At 41.3% G+C, this 22,696-nt stretch overlaps 2 protein-coding genes across 5 annotated transcripts; both read left to right on the top strand.

Moving 5' to 3' along the window:
- Positions 1 to 1,764: 1,764 nt before the first annotated feature.
- Positions 1,765 to 4,441, top strand: LOC126696567 (uncharacterized). Its single transcript, XM_050393285.1, has 4 exons — positions 1,765 to 2,250; positions 2,323 to 3,458; positions 3,708 to 4,221; positions 4,430 to 4,441. Exons 1-4 carry the CDS (start codon positions 1,765 to 1,767, stop codon positions 4,439 to 4,441), a joined length of 2,148 nt encoding a protein of 715 aa, XP_050249242.1.
- Positions 4,442 to 11,309: 6,868 nt separating this feature from the next.
- On the top strand, positions 11,310 to 22,277 carry LOC126697428 (uncharacterized). Of its 4 annotated transcripts, none has more exons than XM_050394424.1 (7): positions 11,310 to 11,459; positions 11,741 to 11,888; positions 19,079 to 19,312; positions 19,861 to 21,324; positions 21,432 to 21,500; positions 21,604 to 21,802; positions 21,947 to 22,277. In XM_050394424.1, the coding sequence occupies exons 3-7, from the start codon at positions 19,307 to 19,309 to the stop codon at positions 22,015 to 22,017; spliced, it is 1,809 nt and encodes a 602-aa protein (XP_050250381.1). In that variant the 5' UTR covers positions 11,310 to 11,459; positions 11,741 to 11,888; positions 19,079 to 19,306; the 3' UTR covers positions 22,018 to 22,277. The 4 variants fall into 4 exon arrangements, with proteins under 4 accessions (XP_050250381.1, XP_050250380.1, XP_050250383.1 ...); XM_050394423.1 differs by having other exon boundaries at positions 11,311 to 11,477; XM_050394426.1 differs by lacking the exon at positions 19,079 to 19,312 and having other exon boundaries at positions 11,311 to 11,459.
- Positions 22,278 to 22,696: the final 419 nt, after the last annotated feature.

The raw sequence follows: 22,696 nt of genomic DNA on the forward strand, positions 1-22,696 counted from the left end.
AGATGGGGAAAGGTAAAATGAAGGTCGTCCCTCAGGAGAGGAGGGACTTCAGGTCGGAACAATTTAACAACAGTAACAGGCCGAGAAGGGACTATGTAGAGCAGTCCGGATCTACTGGGGCTCAGGCAGTCCATGCTGTGTTCCGAGAACCTCTTCACAAAATCCTAGAGAAGGTGAAGTATGAGCCTTTCTTTCAGTGGCCGAACAAGATGGTTGGCGACCCTTTGAAGCGTAATCGGAACCTGTATTGCGCGTACCATCAGGAGCCAGGTCACACTACTGATGATTGCAGGAACCTGAAGAACTATTTAGACCGGCTCGTCCGAGAAGGAAAGCTGAGACATCTGCTGCATCGCCCTGAAGGATGGCAAGAACCATCAAACAATGAAACCAGACAAAGTACGTTGAGGCCACCCATTGGCACAACTAATATCATTCTCGCCGCACCTGGAAGGACAGGCTCTGTCCCCTTCAGGGTAATGTCAGTGAGCAGTTTCCCGACTGAGCCAGACGACAGGGAATCCAAAAGAGCTAGAATGAGCGCCACGCCATTAATCGGGTTCATGGAGGAAGACAAACAAGGAACTATCCAACCCCACGACGATGCCTTAGTCGTTACGCTCAGAATAGGAGGTTATGACGTGAAAAAGGGTGTTAGTTGATCAGGGCAGCGCCGTGGAGGTAATGTACCCTAATTTGTATAAGGGACTGAACTTGAAGCAGGAAGACCTGTCGCCATACGATTTCCCCCTGGTTAGCTTTGAAGGAAAGGTCGTCATCCCGAGAGGCATGATTAGGTTGCCTGTGCAAACAGACTCAGAAGTGGTAGAAGTGAACTTTATTGTCGTAGATGCATACTCCCCTTACACAGCTTTCGTGGCTCGGCCATGGCTTCATGCACTAGGGGTTGTGTCGTCAACCTTGCACCAAAAGGTGAAATATCCGTTAGGAGGTCAGATCAAAGAGATAATAGGGAACCAGGGAGTGGCTAGGCAATGCATGGTATCGGCAATCTCGCGACGGCCGGATTGCATAACTTCTACCTCGGCCGAGAACGGCTTATAGCAATTAATGACTACAGTCCCAACTGCGGGTAGTGGAGGACCAGCCATGGAGGTGAACTGTGAGGAGTTGGAGAAAGTACTTGTCGAATCTGACCCTGAGAGGTTTTTTCAAATTGGTTCGGAATTGCTGCCCCAAGAGAAGTCAACACTGACTGCTTTCCTCCGACAGAATATAGACGTGTTTGCTTGGGACCCCTATGAGGCCCCCGGGGTCGACCCAGATTTCATCTGCCACCACCTTAATGTGAACTCGGCTATAACACCTAAGAGGCAGGCTCCTCGACGACCGTCGAAAGAACATACCGACGCCGTGAGAGAAGAGGTCGCAAGATTGAAGAAAGCATGGGCTATCAAAGAGGTCTTCTATCCCGAGTGGTTAGCCAACACGGTAGTGGTAAGGAAGAAGAGCGGGAAATGGCGGGTCTGCGTAGACTTTACAGACCTAAATAAGGCATGCCCAAAGGATCCCTTCCCTATGCCCCGGATAGACCGGTTGGTAGATTCAACTGTCGGACATCCTAGAATGAGTTTTCTAAACGCTTTTCAGGGCTACCACCAGATACCCTTGGCTGCCGAAGACCAGGAGAAGACTGCTTTTGTCACCATAGTTGGGAATTATCATTATAAAGTGATGCCCTTTGGCCTAAAGAATGTCGGGTCAACCTATCAAAGGATGATGACCAGGATGTTTGAATAGCAGATGGGTAAAAGCGTTGAAGTGTACATAGACGACATGGTGGTTAAAAGTAAGTTGGCTCCCAACCATATTGAAGACCTCGGCAACGTTTTTCAAATACTAAGAAAGTATAAACTACAGCTGAACGTAACCAAATGTTCATTTGGAGTGGGATCTGGAAAATTCTTGGGCTATATGGTGACTCACAGAGGCATTGAGGCTAACCCTGACCAAATAAGAGCCATCCATAGCTTGCAGCCTCCTCAGAACCCTAAAGAAGTCCAGAAGCTTACTGGTATGATAGCTGCTTTAAACCGTTTCATCTCGCGCTCAGCAGATAGATGCAGGCCATTTTTTCTCCTGTTACATAAGTGGAAAGGATTTGAGTGGGATGAGGAGTGCACTATAGCTTTCCAACAGCTAAAGGAATACCTCGCCCAACCGCCGATTATGTCCAGTCCCGAGGCCGACGAGGTTTTGTTTGCCTACATAGCAGTGGCCCCGCATGTAGTAAGCCTGGTGCTAATCTGAGAAGATAACGGCACACAGCGACCAGTCTATTACGTTAGCAAATCCCTGCAGGAGGCAGAAACCCGTTACCTTCCCCTCGAAAAGGCTATCTTGGCCATCGTACAGGCCATAAGAAAGCTGCCCCACTACTTTCAAGCACACACTGTCGTGGTGTTAACTCAGCTCCCCTTAAAGTCCATCCTGCGCAGCGCCGATTACACAAGTAGAATTGCACAATGGGGAACGATTTTGGGCGCCTTTGACATTAGATACATGCCTCGCACTGCTGTAAAAGGCCAGGTCCTCGCCGACCTAGTAGCAGAATTTGCGAAGCCTGCAACAGAAGGAAAAGAAGTGTCGGTCTTACTAGGGGCTGGTGAACAGGTGAGCAGCACAATTTCCCCGCATGGACTCACTTGGTGGAAAGCATACATTGATGGCGCATCGAACCAAAGGGGCTCAGGGTTAGGACTTGTCCTGCTCTCACCTGAAGGGATAACAATAGAGAAGTCATTGAGACTCGGTTTTTCAGCCACGAATAATGAAGCCGAATATGAGGCGCTATTGGAGGGAATGGGAATGATCCGGAAAATGGAGGGGAAATCTGTAGACATGTTCTCGGATTCAAGACTTATTGTGGGGCAGGTAAATGGAGACATAGAGGCGAAGGACGAAAGAATGCAAGAGTATCTAGTTCGGGTTAAGCACCTACAGACCCATTTTCATCACTTCCGCTTGACGCACGTACCCAGAAGTGGGAACACTCATGCTGATTCTCTCGCGACGTTGGCTACCTCCTCGGATCAACCCCTACCTCGAGTCATTTTGGTAGAAGAGATCCTCCGTCCACTAACAGAGAAGGCCAATGGGATTGGAATACATAACATCAGGGCAGGACCGAGCTGGATGGACCCTATCGTTCTGTACTTAAAGCACGACACCTTGCCAGATGATAAGGTTGAGGCTGGCAAGATCAGGAGAAAAGCTACTCGATTCTGGTTGTCGGAGGACTCCAAGCTTTACAGACGCTCGTTCTCGGGGCCGTATTTGCTGTGTGTGCACCCAGAGGCTGCTGAACTCATCCTGGAAGAGTTACACGAAGGAATTTGCGGAAGTCACATGGGGGGTAGATCTTTGTCTCACAGAGCCTTAACGCTGGGTTATTGGTGGCCGAGCATGCATAAAGAAGCCCTAGATTATGTGAAGAAGTGCGACCAATGCCAGAGATTCGCTCCGAGCATGCACTAGCCTGGTGGAGAGCTAAACCCATTGTCCAGTCCCTGGCCATTTGCGCAATGGGGCCTAGATATACTTGGTCCATTCCCCAAGGCAACAGGGAACAGAAAATTTCTTCTCGTCGGCACCGACTACTTCACCAAATGGGTGGAGGCTGAGGCGCTGGCAAACATTAGGGACGTCGATGTCAAGAAGTTTTTCTGGAAAAATATAGTCACCAGGTTCGGCACCCCGCACACCCTGGTGTCGGACAACGGGCTCCAGTTTGACAGCAAAGCCTTCAGAAGGTACTGCAGTGAGCTAGGAATTGTTAACCGGTACTCCACACCAGCTTACCCCCAGAGTAATGGACAAGCGGAAGCCGTCAATAAAACCATAATGAACGGACTGAAAAAGAGACTAGATGACGCGAAAGGAAGATGGGTAGAGAAGTTAGCCCATGTCTTGTGGACATACCGTACCACGCCTCGTAGGTCCACAGGGGAAACCCCTTTTTCAATGACCTATGGGGCCAAGGTTGTCATTCCACTGGAGGTGAACTTCCCAACCCAGAGGACCACCACCTTCTGCCCCGCTACCAATAACAAACTTCTAGAAAAGAGCTTGGACCTCATCGACGAAAGAAGGGAAGGCGCGATGGTCCACCTAGCTAACTATCAGCAGAAGCTCAAGCAAGGTTACGACGCCAAGGTGAAGTCCAGACCATTAGTGCCTGGGGATCTAGTACTGAGGAAGGTCTTAGGCACTGCGAGGAACCCCGCATGGGGAAAGCTCGGACCAAATTGGGAGGGACCGTACCGCATCACTTCTGTAGCCGGCATAGAAGCCTACTTTTTGGAAGATTTGGATGAACGTGTAGTGCCACGCCCTTGGAATGTAAACAACCTGAAAAGGTACTGTTATTAATGAAAGATATAATCTTTGATGCCGTATTGCTGTGCAGTTACTTATGTAAGTGTTAAACAGAACTCAAGTCCTGCATGGCTTCTCGGCCACAGACTTGGGGGAAATTAACAGTGAAGCGATTCTCACTAAGTGTTAAATAGAACCCAAGTCCTGCATGACTTCTCGGCCACAGACTTGGGGGAAATTAACCGCGATACTATTCTCACTAAGAGTTAAACAGAACCTAAGTCTTGCATGGCTCTTCGGCCACAGACTTGGGGAAAATTAACCGCGAAACGATTCTCTCTAAGTGTTAAACAGAACCTAAGTCCTGCATGGCTTCTCGGCCACAGACTTGGGGGGAAATTAACCGCGAAACGATTCTCTCTAAGTGTTAAACAGAACCCAAGTCCTGCATGACTTCTCGGCCACAGACTTAGGGGAAATTAACCGCGAAACGATTCTCTCTAAGTGTTAAACAGAACCCAAGTCCTGCATGATTTCTCGGCCACAGACTTGGGGGAAATTAACCGCGAAGCGATTCTCTCTAAGAGTTAAACAGAACCTAAACAGAACCCAAGTCCTGCATGGCTTCTCGGCCACAGACTTGGGGGAAATTAACCGCGAAGCGATTCTCACTAAGTGTTAAACAGAACCCAAGTCCTACATGGTTTCTCGGCCACAGACTTGGGGGAAATTAACCGCGAAGCGATTCTCACTAAGTGTTAAACAGAACCCAAATCCTGCATGGCTTCTCGGCCACAGACTTGGGGGAAATTAACCGCGAAACGATTCTCACTAAGTGTTAAACAGAACCCAAGTCCTGCATGGCTTCTCGGCCACAGACTTGGGGGAAATTAACCGCGAAGCGATTCTCATTAAGTGTTAAACAGAACCCAAGTCCTGCATGTCTTCTCGGCTATAGACTTGGGGGAAATTAACCGCGAAACGATTCTCACTAAGTGTTAAACAGAACCCAAGTCCTGTATGGCTTTTCGGCCACAGACTTGGGGGAAATTAACTGCGATACTATTCTCACTAAGTGTTCAACAGAACCCAAGTCCTGCATGACTCCTTGGCCACAAACTTGGGAGAAATTAACTTCGCAGCCATTTTTGTCTAATTATGAACTATCATTATTTTCACGAATTCATTCATTTATACTTAACTTTCAACAGTAAATGACAGAACAGACATCCAATCATGATGAAAACAGAAGAGAATAAAACAACGATATCTGAAAGGAAATAACCTTTATCATTCAAACCCAAAAGCGGTTTTGTTCACAAACATTAACAACGCAAAACAGAACAAAACACGAAAAGTAAAACAAATAAAATCCTACACTACTTTCCTAAGAGCCCTGAGTCGGAGCGGGCTGATCATCTGCTGCTTGGGTCTCCGGGGCAATCTCTTTGGCCTGTGCAAGAATCTCGCTAATACGAAGGCTGTCCTCGGGTGACTTGCCCTGCGCGGCCTGCTCCGTGCCCCCAGCCTCGGGAATAGAGGAGTCTGTTGGAAGAGGCTCTTTGGAGGCAACCTCGTCAGGAATCTCGCGTATGTCCTCCGGGAAAAAGATGTTCTCAGCCTTCCTAAGATCAGAATCTGCTGGGACAGCTGCCCGATCTAGGGCTACACCCCAGGACGTGGTGATGTATTCCCTGCAGACGATGGCAACTTCCTCGGCCAGCCTAACCTCAGTATCATGGACTCCACGTTCATATGAGGCCGCCACAGCCTTCTCGGCAGCTTCCCTGGCCAAGCGGGCCTCCTCCTTGGTCCTTGCAAGCTCAGCCTTGAGCGTTGAAACCGCCTGCTGCTCCGCCATAAGTTTCTCCTCAGATTGGCGGAGCTGTATGCACAGATCGTCAGCTTGCTTTTCGGCATTCTTAAGGCCGGCTTCCGCACTCGCATGAGCCTTCTTCACCTCCTTTATTTCATTATTCTGGCGATCAAAATCCTGTTTGAGATCGCCAGCGGCCTTCTCGACGGTAGAACGGGACTGAGCCTCCCTATGCAAGTCCTCACGAGCCTTCTTGGCCCATTCCTCAGCAACAAAAATTTGTTGAGTGACCTGCGCTCGGAAGGAAATAAAACCCTATTAAAACATGATGATAAGAGGGTACATAATATAGAGACGAGATAGAAGATTCCACTTACCATGGCTATGTCCCTCTTCAATGACATGAAAAGGCCTGGCTGACGAGTCTTTCTGAGACCTTCCATATCACGAGGCAAGAGAAGAGGCTGCTGCAGGGCCTCGGCCAAGAATGATTCCTGCCCTCGTTGGGATTCCCATAGGGTCGCATCCCAAGGGATCGGGGCGCCGTCTAATTCGATCGGCGGGGACCATGTTCGTTGTTCCCTACGAATGGCCGCCTTGTCTCGGCTGTCAGTGGACCTAGTCCTCTTCTCTCGGGGCTCTTTCGTCTCCTTGCCCTTCTTCTGAGGCCTGGCCTTTTCACGGCCAATCTCTCCCTCCTCCGTTTCTTCTACAGGCCTTTTTCGCCTTAAGTTAGGCATAGGCTGCAGCCCCGCGTCCGACGTGGGAGGGAGAGGAGGAGCAGGAGCCTTAGGAGCAGTTTGTTCCTTCGAGACGTCCTTAGAGGACTGCCTCTTACTCCTGTTAGATAGAAGGCCCCTGAGGCCAGTCCTTGGCTTCAAATCCATTCCTTCTTCTGCAGTCTCTTCGCTGGTATCAACTTGTGCGATGACTAAACCAGTGTCAGGAGTCGCTGAAGCACGGTCTAAATCTTCGTCGGAGTCCGAGAGCTTTACTACCCTGGCCAACTCCTCTCCCTCCTCGGTAAATTGGAACTGGTCTATTTGTTCCTCTAAGAATGAATGCGAAGAACCAGCCTCCTCCTCCGGGATAACCACTACGGGAAAGGCGCATTGGGCAGGCAGCTGAATAGGAGGTAAGTCTGTTGAAGCAAGGAACCCTGGTATGGATACGTCAATACGTGCCAATCTTGGACTGCCAGCCCTTATAGCTTGGCCGGCGTCTACCAAGGATCGAGTGAGGGGAACGTAGTCCAAAATCAAAGGAGCCGACCGCAATTGTCCGTCCTCGCTTACGAAAATCTCAGATCTCAGGAGGTAATTAAGAGCCGGGACGTTGACCAAGCTCAGCCGAGGGGATGTTCGCTCCTTGTCTGCAAAGGCCGTTAAAGGGTTTACGTTAGTCCGAGGAGGCATGCAACCAAACCAACAACTTTAAAATTAAAAAAAAAAAAAAAAAAAGAGAAAAAGAAAGAAAAAAAAGGGGGGGGGGGGGGAAGAGCTCAAAACTAGGGTCCTCCCTACGGAATCTAGTTCTATGACACCCCACCTGGCGTTCCCGCCCTATTCGGACAGTGAATACAGTCATGCCATGGACCGGAGACGATCAGATGGTCGTCCTTCAAGCCTTTGCTGGACTTGGGAAGGCAAGATATCAACCTCACTTCGTCAGTCCTGGACTTTAAGTAGTATGAGTCGCCGAGCTTATGGCATTCATAGAGATGAACCACGTCGTGCCATGAAAGACCGAGGTTCATCTGGTCGTTTAAGGCGTCGGCGCACCCCAGGATACGGAACAGGTTCGCGGTGCACTGATGGGGGGCCAATCTATGACCACGTAGGTAGTCCCTAGTTATTCTCCCCATTGGAATCATCATTCCTCCTTCCACGAAGGCTATCATTGGAATTGCGACCTCCCCTGTTCTCCTCTTGAACAAAATTTCCTCTTGGTGGCAATACTTTAGGCCTACCTCCGGAGGAATACGATACTTCACCCTGAAGCCCGCCATACCGGACGGAGAGTCTACCATTTTTTCAAGCCTACCCATTCCCCCTAATCCTAGACAACACGAAGGGAGTTTTCCTAAAGAAGAGTAACAAAGAAGGAGAAGGTAAATTGTGCGCACTTACAGGTAAGAAACTCGACGGAATCTTCAAGGGAATGACGGCGAAGGTAAGAGCGTGCTGAAGGAGAAGGCGCTGAGACGTTCTGAATACTGGAGCGTTCGTCAAAAGTAAGGAACAGACGCCTTTAAAACCTTATATACTCAAAAGGAGTTGGACAGACATGCTCCCGCCTAGAGCAAATGAAATAGTGTCCACCGTTGATCTGATCTCCAGCCGTTGGATTGAAAGAGCGTAAGGCTCCAAAAGCTGCAATTAATCCCCCCCCCCCCCCTCGGGTCATTAAATGCCTGCTGCATTAATGAGGCACGTGAGGGCACACCCCCGTACGGGTGAAGCGGGGTCCACAGCGAACTATCCAGTAGGTATCAAAATCCCGCCTTTCCTCCTCGGATCAAGAAGAAAGAGTCGGAATTTTGAGGGGCTATTGTGGGGGTAAAATTCATCAGTCAATAGTGGGCCTCGGTACCCATACGGAGCCCAGCCATAATAGGAAGTGAAGACATGGCCAGAGGACTTCCAGCCCAACCTTGTTGGGCCGGACCGGGCTTGTTTAAGAGGCGTCCGAGGAGGAGTGTCTCCTCCTCGGACGCACCAAATGGGAGTCTAACGCACACCCTTCACATGGTGGGAAATCGTCCCAAATCGAGGGGAAATGCTAGACGCTCAGGGGGCAACCACAACTGCCGCATTAAATGCAAGGAAGCTATTTTTCCAGCCGCATTAATGTAGAAAAGACAGGAGAATAGTATTATCTTGGCCAGTGCAACTCACAGAAAAGGGGGGTGTCCTATGAGACAGACACTCAAGTAGAGGCCCAGATGGTTAACAAGTGTAGGGCCATTACCAATTTAAGGACGATATATAAGAGAAGAAAGTCCCCATGACTAAGGGAGAGGAAGAAAGAGAGAGTAAAAGAGAGAGAAAGGGAGAGAAGTTTTGTAAACAAAGCATAAGATATTGTCCCATGAACTGTTATCCCAAGAAACTTAATAAAACATCCCCACGTTCAAATGGTTGCATGACTTACTAACAATTACGTTTACTCTGTCTAAACCTAGTTCTACGACCTACTCTCTACAAATTCATTGTTGAGGGTCTTTTGGGCCAGAATCGCCTGCTTGCTGGGCCTGGGCCCCAAATTTCTCTCTTACAGATTATTTGCTAGATTCGTGACTATCTAATAATAACTATCACTCTCAACAAACAAACTAATAATTATAATTATAATAGCTACTTTGCCTTTTTATGGTATGCTTATTCATTATTGGCCAATATACTTTTTTCTGTATTGAAACCGGCTAATTTGCTTTTTAAGCAGGTCAAAACACAGTTTTTCCTAAGCCTCATTTTTTTTATTATTATTAGGTTTATAATTTTAAATGCATACTTTGTCACCTAAGAGTCAGAGTGATGCTTCAAATTTCAAATAGCAAATCATAGGATAACAAAGAAAAGCTTCAAATTGGCAACTATACATTTTTATACAAAGTACTAGGAAAGTCAGCATATAGTGTTGTCATGCACATGGTTTCTGATAATGAAATCTATCTACAGCCGCAAAAAATGATACATTTTGATCATCTGGCTGACGGGTCTCAATCTTGATGATGGCTGATGCATAAACATGCTATCACATTTGTGCCAAGTTGGGACTTGCTGATTTACTATAATACCCATCACCAAGCCATTTTTTGAGTGCAATATTGAAATTAATTTCATATCTAGCTGCCCATTGGTTGGTTTTTAAACTGCTCAAGTGGTACAATACAACTCTTATAATTCAATGAATGCTTCTTCCCCCTTCTCTCTCTCTCTCTCTCAAAAGACAAAAACAAACCCCTCTTTAGATTTTTTATTTTTTTATTTTATAAGAGTCATCCCAACTAGCTGAATCGGTTCTAACTAGTATATCATTATTTGGTAGAACATCCTTCATCTATACAGTAAAATCAAAGTACATCTTTGAGCAAGGACATGAACGACATTTTTCCTTCTCGACAAACACGGAAAAAAAAAAAATTTCCGTCTATTTTGCTAAATGCTTTGCATTCTTAATTATGTGACCAAACTATGACAATTGGTATGTTTCCTTTCTAAAAGCATTATAAATATTAATTGAATCCTTCCCAAAAACAACTCTGTTAAAACCCAATTCTGTGGTAAATAAAATAGTTTTTCTTGCCGCTAATGCCTCCACCATATCAACTGAGGATGAGAGAGGGATTTTTTGAGATTGAGTAGCCATCACCAGCCCCTCATATGGGTTATAATTACCACTCCTAGCCCCACTTCATTTGAAACCTCAAAATTTGCACTGTCATAGTTTGTTTTCAGTACCCTAATCGTCGGTGGTGTCTAGTAGTCCATTCTAAGCATCATCTTGACAAATTTGAAACTTATGGCTTTTTTTTTTTAGCAAAAACTTATGAAAAATTTGAATAGTGTACATCAATCACAATACGTCATCTCGTAAAATTATCGTGTACCTTAAAATCTAATCTAAACCTTTTTAATGTTAGAGTCAAATGAAAAGTGTCTATCCTAAAGGCCAAGATGCATTTTTCAAATAAACGTAGGGTCTAGATTATGCTAGCTCATTTAACCGTGGTTTATGTAATAGAGTTAATATCTAACTCTAGTTTAGTTTAAATACACTAATCTAGACCTCACATTTATTTGAAAATGCACCTGCCCCTTGAATGGACACCAAATCCATAATTTTGGGGCTCATGGAGCGCTCCATGCATTGGCCACACTGGATAACCAACAACCCCAGTCGGTAAGGAAGAATAGGCAAATGTGCGAGCCTATAAAAACCCACCACGTGGCATTTCAACCTCGTATTGGCGAGGCTTTTTTACAGTACGTTTAGATGCACCCAATCTCCACATATGGCAACTTTTTGAAACGGCCTAGATTCCATGTCCCCACATAGTCCCCTTACCATAAAATACCGTGGACCCCACAGAATCTCCACGTGTACGGTCAAGACGAGCGAGTCCATATATGGCAATGGGCATAGAGATCCGCACTAGAACATTTCTAGACACAGTTAAATACCCGAGCTCGCTCACAGTCACAGTCACAGTCACAGTCACACTCAACGCACATATCCAAAGTACTCCGTTTTTTTATGTGTTTATCTCTCCGGCGACTCTCTCCGCCGGAAAAAACCTCAGGTGATCAATCCGGCGAAGGTAGTTCCATTCAGAAACTCTCTCATTCGTCTCAATTTCGAAACTTCAACCACCATTGCCATATCTCTAATGCCTATATATACATGTATATATGTGTATGTATAAGTTTCTAAAAAAAAAAATTCACTTTTGATCGTTTTACGCTTTGTATTGCTCTAAAACGCTGCGTTTTGTTCTGTTTGGATCATTTTCTGCATGTTGTGTTTGATCAGAGCTCGATTTTTTTCGGTTTTGAAAGTGTTAGGTTTTGCTGTTGTGTGCAGATTGAATTAGAAAGGATTTTACAGTTGTCTTGGTTTGTGGGATTTTTTTATGCCCCAAAACGACGTAGTAAAGTGTGGAGTATTTTTTGGAGACTACAAAGACGGAAGTGAACGGTGATTCTTACTGTGGCTAAGATTTCTGAAAATGGTAAACTCTGAACGCTGATTGGATGGTTTTGCATGGAAATGCTGTGTTTGGAATTTTTGGTTATTTTGGGGTGTTTTGTATTTTGTTTTTCTTGTTAAAGTGGATTTTATTTTTTATTTTTTACAGCTTGATCAATTTGGTTCTGCATGTTGTGAAAATGTGTGGGGTACTTTGTGTTGGATTATATAGGATTTAGTGAGTGTAAGTTAATTGCTTCTTTTGTGCTTGTCATATTTATGTGTTCATTGGTTGAATTGAATCCCTAGAGTGTTTAAATGATAACTTGGGTCAATCTTGACATTTTTTTTTTTAATGTGAATATGAATCTTTTGATTAACTTATTGTTATTAAAAAAAAGGAAAAAAGAAAACTAAGAGAGTGAGGTAGATTGATGATTTGTCCAGGATATTTGATAACATTGACCAAGTTATGATTTGATTATGCTGTATCTTTAATTATTACTAATCGTATATTTGAGGGATGTGAAGATTGGTTCTTGACCTGAATCTTTTTTTTTTTTTTCAAGACTTTGTTTGCGAGGATGAATGCTTCAGGTGTTTTTTCTTTAGCTACTTTGCCTGATTTTCTTGGTTGTTGTACTTTTCGTGTTTAAAATTTGTACAGGTGGCACTCTTTTTGTTTAATCAATGAAATTTAACTCTTAAAAAAAAAAAAAAAAAAAAAACAAATCCTCATTTCTTGGTCTGTATACTCATAAATCAGTTAACCAGGTATATAGTATAATTATGTAATTCTCTTCCTTTTTTGACTTTTTGTAAAGAACCATTTTACCCTCAATTTCATTTTGAAAGGCCAAATTAAAAGGTCTCATGAGAGTGATTGTGTCCTGTGGAGGCAATGTAGTCCTGTTTATGATATAGAAGTGACTGGAATTTTAGGTTACAAGAGTTTGTCAGTTCCTTTAGGGGTCATTCAGCAGAGAGAGAGAGAGAGAGAGAGAGAGAGAGAGAAGAGTTCCTTTAGAAGTCACGATTCTGTCCATTGTCTCATTGGGTTAGGATTACTTAACAAGTGATAGTTGATGACTTCTCATTCTATCCTTCTTCCACTCCATGTCAGATTGCTGAAAGACTGTGCACCTGTTGAGAAAGGTGGACATCTAGTTGTTTTTGCCATTAAGAATTTATTATGTATGATAGTCAATAACCGAGTGTTTCATGAAGTTGCAAAGAATAGTTCTTTTCAAGAGCTTGATATCATGGATTGATGGGTCAAGTTATGGGGAGCACTCAATGGTTACCTTTTCATAAGATGAGAAAACTCTATTCCCTTCCTTTCCTCGATAATCCAAATTCTCAAACTTTCAGTTTTTATACATAATCAATCCCATTGCATACCCGGGTTTCCTAATTTGTCTGATTTTGGTAAAAGTCAACTTCTGTTACAAACATGTGCCTAGAACTACATTGTTCTCCTTTATAACCAAACGAACTAGACCATTACCCAAACAATCTAGACCATTAAACAAACTAGACTGTTATTTACTCAACTCCAATTGATCAGTTCTATGATAATAATTAAGACCTTAAATTTTCAATTTTCTGATTTGAATGTCTATCATATACTATAAAATCATAATCATTAACAGAATTATTAAAATTATTACCTAGTTTGGAGTTTGAGCAAAAACCTGTTCTGAGTTATTTGAGCTACCTAGTTTGGAGCTTGAGGGCCTAAAATTGCATGGCTAGAAGAGGTAAAGAAGGAATTTTTTTTTTTGTTAAGTAAGAAAAAATTATTAGACAAAAGGAACACTTGAGAGAGGGGAGCTTTCTCAAAGAATTACAAATGGACACTCATAAGATCTAAGAAATCAACAATAGAGGTACAAGATACATAAAATTATTTTTAATATCCTGGAATGGTCCATATTATGCAATGAGGGGTGGCTTACCAAAAAACCCTGTTTCAATGACAGCCAAAAACTCCTCTCCACATAATTAACAACTCTATAACTCAACCCGGCATCACCCATAAATCATAATACTGCAAACGCTTAAGTGCTAAAGACCACAGTGTTCTTTAGCGATAGGACGATGAAGTAATAGATGTTTTCCTGTTTCACAACTGCACTTGCACATCATACATCTATTAATAACCAACATCTTCCTCTTAATAAGATTATCCAAGGTAGGTATGAAATTCAAAGCTACTTTCCATAAAAAAAGCCACCTTACTTGGTACCTTACAACTCTATACCAAGGAAACTGAGAGGCTGGTACCTGTGTCAAACATACATAATAGGAGCAGACACACAACTTCCCTTTCCCATCCGGATTCCAAAAGAAACAATCCTCACTTCCTTCTGAAATCTGCCTCAACATTCACCCCTTGTAGCCCCCAGTGATGAAAATCCCAAATGAACCGAAGGTTCCAACAAAACAATTATATTATCTCTTTAGAAGTTAATATAAAATTGCACTGAAGCATCCTTTTCCACTGCAATCAAATATAACTCTGGGTACAACTCCTTCAATGTTTTATCTCTACACTGAACTTCATGCCAAAACCTGATATTTTTGCCGTTTCCTACCCTAAACAACACAAAAGCAGAGAATCTATCCCAACTAGCCTGAATGCCTCTCCACAGATTACTACCATAAGGCCTTCTCACAACAGTTGTAGACCAATCTCCCTGAAATTCCCCATACTTTTTCTTGATAATGGTGTGCCAGAAATGCTCTTGCTCCACTCTAAATCTCCATAGCCACTTACCCAGCAAGGCTTGGTTGAAAGTGATAATTTTGTGAACCCCCAACCCCCGTACTGAATAGGAGAACACACCCCTTCCCAACCTACTAAATGGAATTTTTCCTGCCCATCCTACTAAATAGAATTTGTCCTGCCCATCCACCCCTTCCCACTAGAAATTATGCTGAATCCTCTCAACCCTGTTAGCCACAGAGGAAGGAATAGTAAAGAGAGACAAAAAACAAAAAAAAGGCAGGTAAGCTAGACAGTATACCTTTAAGCAATGAGGCACTTGCCCTATGATAAATACAGCTTCTTCCACCCAGCCAACCGTTTCTCTAATCTTTCCTGCACAACATTCTAGACTACAGTAGATTTATTTGAAGACCCTAACAGCATTCCCAGGTAAAACATAGGGAAAGACCTCTCCTTACAACATAACAACTCTACTAAGTAGGATGGGTGAAGAAGTATATATTTAATTAGGGAATCTACAAAGGCTCAAAGAGTATGATTTTTGATAGAATATGATGGGAAGGAATACACGTGGCTTATCTGGTTAATTGATAAGGTCAAGAGCAACCCTAATTTAGTTGGGATTAAGGTTTGGTTGAGTTAAGCTGTTGAGTTTGGATCTTGAGCTTGATCCACCTAACTTGCTAAATCTGCTTCAATTTACTTTAACTAGGCTGAGCTTGGGCTCCTCCTTTCATAAGTAAAAAGGGATTATTAGAAAGGAATAAAGTCTCTTCCATGAATTCTCCCTATATTGTAGAGATCTTTCAAAAAGCTCAAGAACTGTGCCTTAGTGTTAGATTAAAGGCCTATAAGGATCTTATTGTGGCCAAGTAAAATGTGTGGAGCTATTCACAAATGGATAAAAATATGATATTTCTCTTTTTGAATATAGTTTGATGAGAAATCTGATGTACTTTGACCAAAATACTTCAATTTATCTCCTCAAAATCAAGATAATGAAATCCACTCAATAAAGATTATTCTATCATGGTGCCGCCTGTTTACTTTTTCTTGTCCAAAGTACCTCAAGGTGTAAGGAGAGGGAAGAGGGAGCCCACGTGGTAGGACGACTTTATTTGAATGATTTGTTCTGAAATAATGAATTCTAGTGGAACTAATTTTGTAAAGTGGTGATTAGAATTGGCATATTTGATGTGGTCTGTCTTTCACTCCCCATAAAATTAAAATATTTAATACATTAAAAAAAAAGAAGATCAAGAAAGCTATTGTATGGGGTTAAAAAGGAAACTAAGAACCAGTTGGTGTAACATCCAGTCCAACTATGCATGTTCCCCCAAACCAAACAGAAAAGAAGAAAGGAATCCTTTAATGAAATCTAGGTACCGTAAGTAATCCTTGAAAGTGATCTAGTCACTGTTTTACGGAGTGAGAGCACGTAGGTTGTAGAAACTTAAGACTTAAAGCACCTCCAAAACATTTGCGTGCATGAATTAAACACAAGATATTCAATTCTAAGCATATATGCACAGTTACATAAAAGAAGTCTCCATAAAGAGTGATAACAATCCATTTAAACTTTATAAAAAATCCATTTATATATAAATTGTTTCAAGCAAAAACAGTTTCATTCATTATAGTGTGCCCTTAAGATGAATAATTTGCAATCTTCAAAGTAAAGTGAGCACATCACCATAGCTGTTTGAATTTTGACACCTAAAGCGTGATTCATACGTAAGTATTAACAAAATAAAACTTGGGTGACTATTTTTTTGATATCAATAAAACTTTATTACTTATCAAAAAAATGAGTATTAAGAAGATAAACTAACAATGTGATGCGTCAGCCTCAAATATATGATGGTTCTCAACAAGTGATGCTCCCATCTTCTAGTAACTCCCAAGTGATTTTTGAAGGCTTTGTGTTTAGAGATATAGCTTCACTTAAGTTTTATTTAGATGCAACTTAAATAGCAATGATATGAACTAAACAATATCTCTTCTGGTAGCTTTGATTCTAAAGTAAGATTAGTTATGATCATGTTTTACTAGTTTAACTCAAAAAGTAAACTATACCTTATTCCACTATGTTTTCAGAATAAAATAACTGGCATATATAATTTGATGTCATAATAGGTTGTGAGATTCCGTTTGCATTGTCAGTTCATTGTTGTGTAATCAAATAACATTGTTGTAGTTTTGATTCTAAGTTGTATCGAGTCCAATTATCTTATATGGACACTTCAAAAGTGTGAAGTACTTGGCATTCATGATTTAATATGAATTACAGGTGTCTGATTAGAGTTTCTAACAAAAAGGGCAGAGATTCTCCTTGTAACTTAGAGTTTCCTAAAATATACTTCTTTATAATGTTCTCATGTTTGATAAATAGTTATGTAATTATGAATGCCCTTTGAGTCATAATTTTTAAGATTTGAGCAAATCCATAACCTAGTTCAATCAAACACCTGATATGTGGACTCAATTCTATGGCACTTATGACCCAACAGAACTTTGACCCCAAGCAATCTTTAAATCCATAAAATTAAGCCCTTGTTTATTTATCCTTTATATGCTGTTCAGTCTGCCATTTTTCACCACTGTTTGTGTTGTGCAGTGGTGCCTTTACTGTGGCACTTTGATATTTGCTTTTATCTACTTCATCCTTTACTGTGGCACTTTGATATTTGCTTTTATCTACTTCATCATTCTATAGTGGATTTTCCTTGCTTTGACAACCAATCCTATGGTTGAAAAGCAAGCCAAGTCAAATTGAGTTGAGGGCTACTAAGGCTCATCTAAGTGAATTTGAGTTGTCGATTCAGGTTCGTATTTATAATGAGTTTTGAATAGCTTGATCAGTTTGCCTTGCAAGCATTATTGAACATTTGATACTGGCTTTGTGCATGTGCTTGTTCTACTCCAAATTAATATTATATACATATGTATGCATGTGTGCATGTAGAGAGAGAGAGAGAGAGAGAGAGAGAGAGAGAGAGAGGATATACTCAAGTAGATTCATTAACGTGTGTGCCCAAGTCTTAGACCTGAAGTCAAATACTTTCCTTTTCTGTACTCTTTAAAGTGATTCTAAGTAGCAAAAATGTTTTATAATAAGTAAACAGTGGAAATATTCTGGTAGCTAGCTATCAATGAGTGCCTAAATTTTTTGTTTTAACTAAGCTGAGTTGAATGATGTTTAAACTCATTCAAAAGATGATGATCTAAAATGTGATCCAATATTGGCCCATTTAATGGTGATTAAGATTGAGCAAGCCTTAAAACCTTATTTACTTATCAAAAAAGAAAGAAAGAAAGATTGAGCAAGCCTCAAGACAAGCTGATTATGAGCTGAACTAAGCAGCTTAGATAGATTCACATACTAGCCACTCCCTTTGGATACTCCATCTACAACTCTCCACCACTCACCTAAGAAAACCAGGATTCTGAAATCAAGATGTTTGGTTGTAGCTTGACATATTTAACCAAAAGAAGTGAGGGAAAGGCGGGGTGAGTTGTACAATGTACTAGTCATATCTAACGAGGTTCAATTGCATTCACTATTTTTTTACACTTCATTCTTGTATGATTATACCATTTTTTTTAATAAGTATATAATTATACCATGTATTTCCATGTTTATTCTTTAATTGTTCTGCAAAACTTGTTCATTGAAATAATTGGTTCAAATTAATAACTGAAAATAAATACAACCCAAAAAGTTTGAGTAAAACTTGAAGTAGATAAATGTGGTCTATTTATATTTATATATATTGTTGATGATACTTCAGTATCTTTTTGAGATTTTATGCAGTTTTAGTTTCTCATTAATTAACTTTGTAGACATCTTGTGCATATAATCATGATATATGATCAAGATTTTGGTCCATGACTAGGAAATGTATTGCATGCCATATTAGCGCTTAGTCGCTTACATACATGTATAAAATTGAATCTGACTTTTTATGCATCTATTAATGTTTCATTCTCATTAGTAGCCAAGTGTTGTTGAATGCACGGAATAGTTATTGACAAATAACATTTAAGAGTTTGTTGGCCATGCATTGAAATCTTAATTTGGAGAAGAAATGTAGTTGGATAGATCTATCTGGCATACTTTAACATGGTGATGATGATGAGAAATCTCATCTCATAGGAAACAATATGGGTTGAATGTGTCTGTGAGGTCAATGAATTTTAAATGATTTCCTAAGAGTTGTCAGATCAAGTTTACTTGTTTCCTTATTTTATGCCAAAATAGCACTCTTGTTTGCCTATACTTAAAAGCCTTGATGCATGTTGTCAATGCATTTCATGATTTGACGAAGATGATTGTACTATTCAAGTTCAACAAACTTTGCATATCAGTAAATTTTGCGAATACTCTTGAAATGGAATTTAGGCAGCCCATAGTTTTTGAATAGGCTAAAGCCTTGAAAGGCAAGTTTATTAAGTGCCGTGCAAAAAGGGTTGTCCGTAAAATTCGGTTGTGCATTATGTAGGTAATCATGTGAAGATTTTATGCTTTGAGATTTTGAGTTATTACTTAGCTTATTTGGAAAGATTCTTGGTGAAGTTTATGAGCAATCTCATGATTATAAAACGAAGCAAGGGGCTGGCAATATTCAACACCAACTCCTGCCATTATCTTCTATATTGCTGGGTTAGGTGAGTATCTCGTGGAAATTCTAGGGTCTCTCAGTACGTCTAAGTTTTGGATAAATCAAGCGATGATGGTAATAATTCTAGTAGATTTAGCCTATTTTGAAGAATTTTTTAGCTTTTGATGTAGCATAACTGCATAAATCAGAAAAGTTTAGTTTCATCATCAATATCTCTTTGGAATAACTCTATTAAAGGCTGACCAGTTTTCTACTGATTTAACTAGAATAATTTTGCATCCTAAACTCTGTATATGGCTGATATGTTTTTCCATTCTTATTTTCTGTACTTTAATTCTGTCTTTGCTAGAATTATGTGGTTGAATGATTAAATCCACCATCTCCTAATAGCTTAAGCTTTTGGGGGAATTATCAGAGCAGGAGGTCCTAAATTCGGTCCTTGTCTCCTCCACTCTATCTCCCATTTAAAATCTTGTGTGTTGGGCCTCACCTATTTAAAAGGGAGTTTGAGCCCACACGTGAGGGGGAGCGTTAGAATTATGTGGTTAAATGATTAAATCCACCATCTCCTAATAGCTTAAGCTTTTGGGAGAATCTGTAATTTAGATTGTTTAAAGATTTTACAGTCTCAATTGATCTTTCTAAGCTGTTGTTATTGGCAGTCTTTTCAGCACAAAGGCTTTTGGATGCCCAGTAATGCTGGGTGTCTAACGAATGGAGAGATGGGTTATGATAATTCATCTAGAATTGAACAGAAGCGTGGTCATCAGTGGTTTATGGATGCCACCGGACCGGATCTATTCCAAAACAAGAAGCAAGCAGTAGATGCTGTAAATGGAAGACCAGAGTCTGGAGGTCCACATATGGCTGTTTTTCCATGGGATAACGCTTCTGGCTTCCAGTCTGTTACAGGGCAATTCAATGACCGCCTCTTTGGATCTGAGCCTTTACGGACTATCAATCTGGTTGATAGGAATATTTCTTCTGTTGATAGTGGAAACATGGATATAGGAATAAAAGGTTTTGAGAATCAGTATGGAAAAGATCCTTCAGTGGGTTTATCTATGTCACATACCATTGAAGATCCCTCATCGTGTATGGGCTTTGGTGGAATTAGAAAAGTTAGAGTCAATGAAGTTAGGGACTCTGACAATTGCATCTCTGAATCCATGGGACACTCCTACAGTAGGGCTGATAATGGTTCAATTTCTATGGGTGACACCTATAATAAGAACGATGAAAATGCCATATCGTTGGGCCCGAAGTACAATACTGGGGATGAGAATACCATCTCAATGGGCCCCACCTTCAGTAAGGTAGATAACAATTTCATTTCAATTGGCTTCAATAAGGGAAATAGCAGTTTCATAACAATGGGTCACAACTATAGCAAGACAGATGATGGTATATTATCGATGGGTCAGCCCTTCGACAAGGGGGATGGCAATTTTATATCCATGGGTCAGTCATATGAAAAAGGAGATAGCAGTGTCATATCATTGGGTACCTCCTATAACAAGGGGCATGAGAATTTTATTACAATGGCCCCAACATATAGTAAGGCAAATGAGAGTTTTATGTCAATTTCTCCTTCTTATGATAAGAGAAATGATCATATCATATCGATGGGTCCAACCTATGACAAGGCTGATGCCAACATTGTATCAATGGGTCCTTCCTATGACAAAGGAGATTCCAGCGCTTTATCTATGGGTCACAACTATAACAAAGGTGAGGGCAATACCATATCTTTTGGAGGTCTTCGTGATGAGACAAACCCCTCTGGTGGGATCATCAGTACTTATGATTTATTGATGAGTACTCAGAACCCAGCTCAAGCTTCTCATAACCCAGATCAAGCTTCCCAGAACCAAGCTCAAGCTTCTCAGAACCCAGCTCAAGCTTCTGAAGTATCAGGCCAGAAGGATCCGGTCGAGTCCAATGCTGATCCAGTTGTAAATGAAGCTCCAAAAGCTAATTCTAAACCCGATGCCAACTGCAGGAATAAGGAGCCAAAGACAGCCAAGAAGGTTCCTCCTAACAACTTCCCTTCAAATGTCAAAAGTTTGTTATCAACTGGTATGTTTGATGGAGTCCCTGTGAAGTATGTTTCCTGGTCACGTGAGGTATGCTAATTCTTCTAGGTTGCTAGTCTTTATCTGGAAAGCTGATTTAATTATCCAGAGCTTTTAGCTGTAATAATTTGACATGTACTTAATCATACGTTTGGCAGAAAAATCTTAAAGGAGTTATAAAGGGAACTGGGTATTTGTGTTCCTGTGACGACTGTGACAAATCCAAGGTAAACATCTTATGTTACTTTTCAGATTCTTTAGGTAAGTCAACTAATGAATTTTCAATCTAAATCAAATGAGTGAGCTTGTATTTTGGATTGCATCATGCAGGCTCTTAATGCTTATGAGTTTGAGCGTCATGCTAATTGCAAGACCAAACACCCAAATAATCACATTTACTTTGAGAATGGAAAGACCATCTATGCTGTTGTTCAAGAGCTGAAGAACACCCCTCAGGAGATGCTGTTTGATGCAATTCAAAATGTGACAGGTTCGCCAATAAATCAGAAGAATTTCCGGATCTGGAAAGGTAATGAGGAATTTTTCACTCAAGTGACTGGTCTAGCACAAACATGAAAGATATTCTCTTTTCCATTGTCTCTACTTAACTAAGTGCAGTAAATTATTTTTTATTCTGTCATATGATTTGTCTGTCTTCTTTCCCTTTTCTCAGCATCATATCAAGCTGCCACCCGTGAACTTCAGCGCATCTATGGAAAGGATGAAGTTACCTTGCCATCTTGAGATGGAAACCGTTCCTTTCTAACGATTTTGAGGATGGTGAATGTGTGATCTGTGCATAGCAGCATACAACCTACAGAAAGTATAGACTCAATTTGGGATTTAATAGTTTTGGCTTATGGATGTTTAAATATTTTGGGTTTTATACATTTCCTAAAATAAGGTCTTAATTTAATATTGAATTTTGGACGTGGATTATCTGTTAAATCTGGATTTAGCATTTTCTTATTTGTGTGATTGGAGCACTAGAGGTGCCTTTTTACTGTGTTGGTCATGGTGGTGATATGAATTCGTCTTTGAGCAATGGGGAGTTCAAATGCTTGGTCAGAGTCATACTTTTTGGCCCTTTGGTGAGTGAGAGTCCTTTCTATTTAATACAACCAGATGTAATGAAATAACAAAAAATCAGAGGCATTTAATGGATAATTGAAGGGTGAAATTAAATGGAGTATGTATGTTTTTGAAATATGCCCTGAGAAATTCTTGGACAAATCATCAGGCATTCTGCTTCTTGAAGATTGCAAGCAATTCTGATTGGATATTATTACAATAGACTGGGAACAGAGCAGTTCCCATGTGGCCAATATATTCTATGCAAATGAGTTAGGCTGCCTGTGATTTTTTATGTTAGGGCCCCGATTCGAGTAGTGTTGCTTCTTTTTGCAGCTTGCAATAGTGCAGC

Source organism: Quercus robur, chromosome 8 (genome assembly GCF_932294415.1).
Source record: "Quercus robur chromosome 8, dhQueRobu3.1, whole genome shotgun sequence".
In the NCBI taxonomy this organism is placed as follows: domain Eukaryota; kingdom Viridiplantae; phylum Streptophyta; class Magnoliopsida; order Fagales; family Fagaceae; genus Quercus; species Quercus robur.